The 8,399-nt window shown below is 50.2% G+C and overlaps 1 protein-coding gene across 1 annotated transcript; it reads right to left on the reverse strand.

The window, feature by feature from the left end:
• Positions 1-986: 986 nt before the first annotated feature.
• On the reverse strand, positions 987-5,850 carry LOC121082296 (heat shock factor protein 5-like). The gene is made up of 4 exons (XM_040581640.1): positions 5,544-5,850; positions 4,518-4,820; positions 1,381-1,755; positions 987-991 (listed from the first exon to the last, which is right to left on the reverse strand). Exons 1-4 carry the CDS (start codon positions 5,848-5,850, stop codon positions 987-989), a joined length of 990 nt encoding a protein of 329 aa, XP_040437574.1.
• Between the last annotated feature and the right edge of the window lie 2,549 nt (positions 5,851-8,399).

The following is an 8,399-nucleotide window of genomic DNA, read 5'->3' on the forward strand; positions in this document are numbered from 1 at the left end:
CCTGCTCCTGGGAGAAGACTTAATAGTTAGCATCTGGTAAGGCAGGCTGCACACTCTGGCCACCGCAGTAATCTCTGCATAAGGCGCACGTGGCAGGAGTTGCCTGTCTCTTAAACATTTAAGTGTGTCTACAAGAAATGCCCAGCTCCTCAGAACCCTTCCTTGACAAAAATGACGTTACGGGAACTGTTGATTATTGTCTGAAATGTTCTCAGCAGAGGTCTCAGAAGAGATGCACAAAAGATTTAATGATTTCACCGTGTAGGATTTCTAAACAGGGATAGATAGCTGTCTTTGTGAAGGTGCGGCTGCCAAAGGAGGAGCAGGCAGAAGGAAAGAATAACAACTGAGCTTTAGTTTGTTCAAGGAAAGAATCACTGTTCTGAATTTCAGAAGTTTTAGGGAAATTAAAAAAACCACCACAAACCCACAACAAATACACCACCACTCCCCAGAAAATACCCTATCATGTGATTTTTCCCATTCAAGGTAAGGGCAAGGAAAAGAACAGTAATTTGCTTCAACTCCTCTTCTGAAGAATAAAAACACTTAAGTGAGACTGATTTATTTTGTAATTGAGTGATTAAGTGAGACTGACAATTGTGGCAGAAATAATTTAGAAAAAAGAAAGGAGCCAAGACTTTTGTACTTTCTAGTCTTCAGTGCATCAAAAAATACAACATAAAGAAGCTAAGCAAGAAAAAAAAATCAGATACAAAAATAGTATGAGCAGAATGAAATATTCTACACCAGGAGTCCTCAAACTACAGCCCACGGGCCGGATATGGCCCCCCAGGGTCCTCAATCCAGCCCCCCGTATTTACAGAACCCCCACACCACCACCACCCCCGCCGGGGGTTGGAGGGGGAAACCAAGCAGCCGCAGATGACTTCCTGCCATCTAATCCGCACGCCGGCCCCCTGTTTAAAAAGTTTGAGGACCCCTGTTCTGCACAATACTTTTGACTGATCTTTGAGTTTAAAACCTTAACCTGGAAAAACATGAGACCAAGGCCTAGGATACTACTTCTTAACAAGGTCTCAGTGCTTTAATATCATTGTCCAAGTTTTGCTTAATTAAAAAAACAAAAATGAAAGTTAGCCTCACACCGACTAGTTTTGGACAAATGTTCTTCTCCTCGCCCTTTCACCTCAACAGAAAGGCTATCCAGAAAATCACCAGGGGACACACAAAATCTGGAGGAAGGACACGAATACCAAACAGAAACTCCTTTTGCTTTAGGTCCATCTTCCTTTTAGACTTGACACTTTCTAGTTCTCACTTGAGATATACACATGGCGGAGTATTGTAGAAAAATATTTGAAAGTCTCACTTTAAAATCTGTTTTTGAAAAGCAAATGCAGACATTTTTTTTCATACCTCTTGGATAGCAGGCTTTTGAGTATGGCACTGAAGATGCAGAGCTGCTGCAATTTGCAATGGATGTGGCAACGCTTTGGGTCCCTTGCTGAAGTGGCGGAAGAGAAGCCACAGGCTGGAGTGTGTACGTGGCTCCTGTTGGAAGTGTCTGGAGTACCGGAAAGGCAGCCCCTTTATCTGGAAAAGCTGGGGAAGCCCCTTGCCCTGGCAGCAACCCAAGTGGTCCCTGCTGGATCCAAGTGGAAGGGACTGGAGTCGCATCTAATCTTTGTGCTGGTAAAGTGCTGGGGGCTTGGCACGAGGTTGCCATGTAGGAATAAGGAGAGAAAACACCTTGACCGTAAAGTTGATGAAACTGTCCTACAGTCAGCAGTCCTGCAGTGGGTACAAAATAAAGCGAAACAAGTGTTAAGGAAAGGAGTTTTCACAGGCAAAGAAAGGCAATATGAGGAGCCAAGGCTCTACAACATGATTTGGGAAGACGACCTTTGCTCCAGCGTACTTAATCCAGAAAGGAGACTGTACTCTTAGACCCGAGCAAGCAGTAACTGCTGTGTGGCACACGAGCGAAGCGCCAACACAGAGGTGTCTGCGTAGCATTCCATCTCCTTAAACTGGCAGTAACGAGTTACCCATATTTAGAAACATGCTATAAATCAAAATGCGTAGTAACTTACTAAACCAAAAAAAAAGCAATTTTGAAAGTACGGTGTGTTAAATCAGACAATACATTCTAAAAAAGGGACATCATAAAGCAAGATTTGACCAAACTCCATACTGACAGCTCACAAACAGCTAAGGGAAGGGCAATGTCAAAACCCTCCAAAGGACTTTGCAAGTACTTTATGACAAGTCATTTATTTGGTCAAGAAAAAAATTTCAAAGCCAATTTTTTCGCAGACAGCTCAACTAGTTCAGTGCAGACTAAAATATCCCAGACTTTGCCATTTTGTTATTTCCTAGAGAGTCCTTTTATTCTTCTCTATTATTTTATAGTTTCCTCTCTCAGACAGTTACTGTTTCATGAAATGGTATTTGCTTTTATACCATGACAGCTCAATTTCTGTTTCGGTGACTTTGTGGAAACACTGACAATAACACCGCAAACGCCTGTGCTCATTGATTTCTGCAAGAACTACTGCATTTGTGACTCCCCTGCAGGATTGCATTTAGCCAGGAGAATTACGAGTTTCAGGACGGTTCACGTCAATAGGGTTGATCTAGAAGCCAGGCTTTCTCAGACCTGTAGTTTCCAATTCTCACTCAAAAGGACTTTTTTTAAAAATAGCCTCACATTTACCTCTTGCACTCCTCTGATGAAAACTAATTCAAGAAATCACTAACATACAGTCATTATTCTGCAAGTTCACATTTAATCATTAAGAATCACTAAATAAATACCAGCTGACCCTGAAGATTTGCTAAGACTTAATGTATAGGACCGTTTATTTCCTGTTCAGTACTTTCACCATTTATAAACAGAGAAGGAACAGGGATATGAAAATTCTTTTGTTTATATTTTACCTTTGGATAGGGACATGAAGATTATCTAGTTCTAACACGTAAACAAGACACCACGGGATGCCAAGTTACCAACCTCCAGTTGCTGTCCAGGAATTGTTCCTGAATGTTTAACAGAGCGTTACACCCTGCAAGACACTGGGAACAGACGTGCCCCTGAACAGTCAGTACAGAGCGCACAGTGCATTGTCAGCCTGTCAGAACTTGACTGCATAGAAACCCCAATGTTTTCCTTGTTCTGTCTTTCTAGAAAATGAGACTCCTAGAGCAAAAACTCTGAAACTGCAGCCATAAAAACAGAGGACAAAAAATGAAAGAGTCATCTCTTTCTCATAATTTCCTTTACCAATGGTCTGCATTACATCAGACAAACCACATGTCACTGAAGTCTGCAATGACTCACCTTAGCCTTAACAAGGTTAACATCAAATCATTAGTTTAAATGCTTCCTAGCCTCCCTACTGAAATAAGTTCCATCCCTTCTCAGATGCTTCGTTTTGTCTTCTTGGTATTGCACGTGCAGTTCCACACACATCACGGAAAACACCACTTGAATTAGATGACAGTTCCTACCCTGACACAGTAACCAAGAGTATGGGGATACCCTACTCTGCTCTAAATGCCAGCCGGTGCTGCAGAGAGCAGTACCGTCAACTGCTTCTCCCCTTCTCCTGGTCGCACAGTCCTGCCGCTTCTCCTACACCGCGCCTTACAGCTCTGCACCCATGGGGTGCATCACCCGGGTCCAAGAGCCAGCCACAAATAGGCTGTTAAAGTCTTCTCCGATCACTGCGCTGAACCAACACGCTGCTGTATCAGCTGCAAGGAAGATGACAGTTAACATGCCACCAAGGGAATGGGAAGCCGGAGTGCTCTTCTGGCAGCAGCCCAAGAGCACTGCAAAGCAAGATATTCACATCTTCCTTACACAGCGCCAACTACAAAGCTTTAGGGCCGATACAAATTTTGTGGAGTAATCCTGAGGGCTCAGACTTGTCTTGGGAAAACTCAGATCCTCTCAAAGAGGGTTAGAAAGAAAGAAAACACGTTCTAGGGCTTTTCAGCAGTATTATTTTCTAATTAGCTCTCACCTACTCATTCAATCCCTTTTAAAAACTACGTAGCTTGTGAGTTCTTTTTCAGGAGACAACTGACAAAAATCTTACTACCAGGTCTTGTCTCCTTTGCACAAAACTAACAGGATGCTCTAGTTACCACTTCACATGACTCACTGTTTCACACACATTTAATGACAGCTTATTAAGCATCCCTACTGATGGGCATCCTTACTGACGGGCAAGAAGCAGTAACGTGCATCTGGTAGAGCTGTGCCAGCTCCAGAGATCGAGCAAGGGTGTTCTTAGTGTAGTACGCAACAGAGACTGTACTGTAGTCTACAGGCAGCCTGAAATACATGTGAACCATGCTACTCATGCTTACTGGCAGCAGATCTACCTGCATAAACAACAACAGCTTCCCTACACCAGGTGAACTGAGATGCCACCGGCAAGGACAGGTAACCCTTCTCCCTCAGGAGAGCGTTGATTTTCAAATCCCATGCCACCCAGCGCTTCTCAAAAACCCACCAAGACCCCACATGGCCCACTCCGACTCACCAGGCCTGTTGGCATTGCTGAGCGTCGAGGGCGGAGGCAGCGGCTGCCCGTTCAGCGGCGTGCCGAGCAAGCGCTGGAAGCGGTTGGGTGGGCGGCTGGTCACAGCCAGGCCCGCTGCCATCTTCGCCCTGTTGCCCTTCGTCAGGCGCTTCAGGTGGACGAGGAGGTCGGGGCGGCCGCGGCAGAAGCGGGGGCTGCGGAAGTGATGCAGGGCCCGGTGCAGTTGCCACCGTTGCCTTGTCCACCCTCTGGGCCCGGCCCAGGCCCGGGCCCCACCACACTGCTCCCCGGCAACATCCCCACCTTGCGGAAGCCATAGAGACCGAGCTGCCGGATGAAGCTGCTGAAACCGGCGGCTGCCGCTGCCCCGTCGCCACCCGGCTGCGCGGCGACGGCCGGCCCGGCGCCCAGCAGCTCGCACCCAAAGAGCGGCTGGTTGATGAGCAGCCCCTGGCCGGAGGCACCCAGCGAACGGAGCGGCAGCGCGGGCTGCTGACCAGCCGCCACAGTCTGGCGGGGAAGGTGTCGGCACTGACGGGGACGGGCTGCTGCGACGCGTCCGTGTCGGTAGGTGGCACCAACGCCGCGCTCAACCGCCGCCCGCGCGGCCTCCGCTTCCCCCCGCCACGCGCCCGAACGGCACGTGCCCCGCCCCGCGAGGCGCTGCCCGCCGCGCGCGGCCCCCCGGCCCTCAGCCCCGCCGCGGCGCTGGTCCGCGCAGCGCCCCGGTCCCTCGGCACGGCACGGCCGCAGCCCGGCCCCCCCGCGGCCCCCGCCATCCCCCCGCGGCCCCCGCCACCCCCCGCGGCCCCGCCATCCCCCGCGGCCCCGCCATCCCCCCGCGGCCCCCGCCATCCCCCCGCGGCCCCCGCCATCCCCCGCGGCCCCGCCATCCCCCCGCGGCTCCCCCCCGTCCATTCAGCTCCCCAAGTCACCCTCAGCCGGGCCATGTCCCTCAGCCCCCCCCATCCCCCTCCGCCCCGCCGGTCCCCTCGGCCACCCCCTCCGCCCCGCCGGTCCCCTCACCCCGCCGGCCCCTCAGCTCCGCTGCCACCAGCATCTCCCGTAGCTTCTGTGAGCGACCGGGCGGCTGAGGCCCGGGGCCGAAAGCTGCCGCTCGGGGCGGCCCCGCTGCCAGCCCAGAGCCGTCCCGGGGGCAGCCTGGAGGTCCTTGAACCACGGCGCGGGTGGGCGCCGGGCCGTGGAAAGCGGCTGCAGGCGGGGCAGAGCGGGGAACACGCGCTCCGCGGCCCCGCACCCCGCCATGGCTGCCCGGCGCCCCGGGACGGCGCGCGGGAAAGGGGGCGGGGCGCAGCGCCACGTGACACAACATCGAATCCCAGGGAGGGGCGGGGCGGGGGCGGGTTCTGCTGAGCAGCCGGAGCTGCCCGGGCCGCCGCGGCTGCCGCGGGGTGCGGGCGGCGGGGACGGAGGGGGCGGAGTGGGTGCGGGCGGCGGGGGCTGGGGAGCTGCTCCGTGTGCCGGGGGCACCCCGGGCTGGTGCGTGCCCCGCCGGGAGGAATGCAGCCGGCAGAGCAGGTGTTGCAAAGTGTCGGCTTGAAAACCACTGGCAGTTCACAAAAGGAAAAGCAAATTTATAAAGAGTGCAGAGGAACACGGAACAAATCGGGAATTGTGTCACGTTTGCCCTAAACCCACCCCAGACCTGTGCAGCTCTGATCCCCACGCCAGAACAGATCAGGTGGAGTTAAAACGGGGCAGAGAAAATCAGCAGCGAGGATAAAAACTAGCTTCAGCGGAAGGAAATGCTGAAGAAGGAATCTTCAGAGGGGCAGTTATTGTATAAAAAGATAGGTAGTAAAGTTGTAGTTAGTGTAAAGGAGGCAAGCACGACTAATGGAGGATTTCAAATAGGAGAAATCAAATCAGGTACTTAATCACAGGGAAACCGGGGAACTGATTGCCACAGGATGTTTTGGGTACCATAATGTTACTTGGCTAAGGGAGGGTGTGGGGGGGTGCGTGTGTGTGAAGAAAAGAGAGAGGAAAAAAGAACAAGATTAGCTACATTCACAAAGACTAGAACTCTTAAAGCGGCACCTTTGTCACTGCGAGTGCTTGCACTGTGCGCTGGCACAGCTCTGAGGCGGTGCCTGAGCTGCACTGGTGCAGATCTGCCCTCTCCTCAGCCTTGTGCTGTCAGCTGTGACTGCAGGCAGGCTGCAGGAACCAGCAGAACCATCCTTACCGCTGCAGAACAGGAATCTGCTATGAACCAACAGGCAAAGAAGAGCAGGGAGCCAGGGAAGGAAGAGTGCGGTGATCTCTCTCTGCTTGCATCTTGCCCACAGGTCACCAGCAGTGGCAGAAGAAAATGACATTCCTCTGTCTTGGCTGCCCTCAAAGCAAGACAGTGAGAAAACTGAGCACCTGTGTGTTTTGTGAGCTCAAATATATTATCTTGACCTCAAATATATTATCTTGGAGTTGTCGTAAGATTTCTTAGCAAGAAGGTACAGAACCAAACCTCTTCCTTAACTAAAGTCGTCCTTATTGCTTTGGTTTACAGCACAGCCCCTAACCACCAAGGCAAGTAAAAGCGCAGTAACTTCCAGAAAGGGGGCAAAATTGAATAAACTGATGGGAAACTGTTCCTATTTTTAAACTGAAAGTAATATCCCTCTGCTCTTCTGCATAGCTGAAGTGAGGAAAATGATGTTTGGGTGGGGTTGCTAACAGAGTTTCACACTTCAAATTAAACCAGAAGCAGAAATTTTGTCAATGTTGTCATCAAAGCTGAAATCCAGCACCACAGAAGGATGCTGCTTTACCCAAGGAATTAATGGCCTACAATTCTAGTAAGCTCATGCTGTCGTCTTCTCAAGAGGCTTTGCATTTTTTCCCCCTCTGTAATAATTTATTCAGAATTACGTTGCTCAGTGTAAACAGCCAAAACTTAAGTAAAGCAAATCTGAAAAATCCAGAAAAATGTCCACAAAGAAATGCTTCTCGGCATTCTTGAGGTTGTCTTTTGCATTACTTCAGTGAAATGAATTTGGGTTTCTTTCTCCCTGTGCAGCAAGAGTGCCAGAAGACCATGACTACCTGATGGTGGGACAGGTGAGGTTTTTAGTGTATCATCCGTAAATCAGGGCAGAGCCAGCAATACGTCGTCCATAACTGAAATGCAGAGCATGATTCCCTAAAACTAACACACAGAAACAGCGGTCCCTTTCGTACCACTGGCCATTCTTGACTTCAGCCACAAGACTGGGTTCATTTGCCACTTCTTGGTCAGTGGGTTAAATTTGGTCCTGAGGGCTTTAATTGTTACTTTACTGTCAAAGATTGTTATTAGCCAAAGGTGATGGGAGCTGCAAGAATAAATAGCTTATTACTAATTTGTGTCATTGACATATGGACTCAGTGCTTTCCTTCTTTTTCACCCATGTGAACTCAAATTGCTGTTAGCCCGCACGCCCCTATTTGCCATGTACCATGGCAGTTACTCTCTGGTGTCTGCCTCTCCCACAGCTGTGCCTTTCTCTGCAGCTAGCTTTCTTCCTCCTTCCCTGCTGCGGGACACCAGCGGTGTGTCCATTGTACAGACGAGAAGGTGGGCCTTTGCCAGAAATTCATAATCCTCTTCTGCCAGTGCTTAACCTCCATTCCAACCCTTTGTAATAACCTCCTGGGTTTCTACATTTCCCTTGCTTATACATATATATATAGTACAAAAACTCCCTACCAACTTAACGATGTAGATTACACATTTTGCAAACTGATTCTGCAGAGCTGAACAAAAATGTTATTGTTAGCTTGTCTGCTGTATGTCAGGGCAAGGACAGCTGCATTTCCATGCAGTGTGCTGACCCTGACTACCATCCAAGGACATACCACTGTTAGTAAAGGCAGCACTTA

This window comes from Falco naumanni, unplaced genomic scaffold (genome assembly GCF_017639655.2).
Source record: "Falco naumanni isolate bFalNau1 unplaced genomic scaffold, bFalNau1.pat scaffold_62_arrow_pat_ctg1, whole genome shotgun sequence".
Taxonomy (NCBI): domain Eukaryota; kingdom Metazoa; phylum Chordata; class Aves; order Falconiformes; family Falconidae; genus Falco; species Falco naumanni.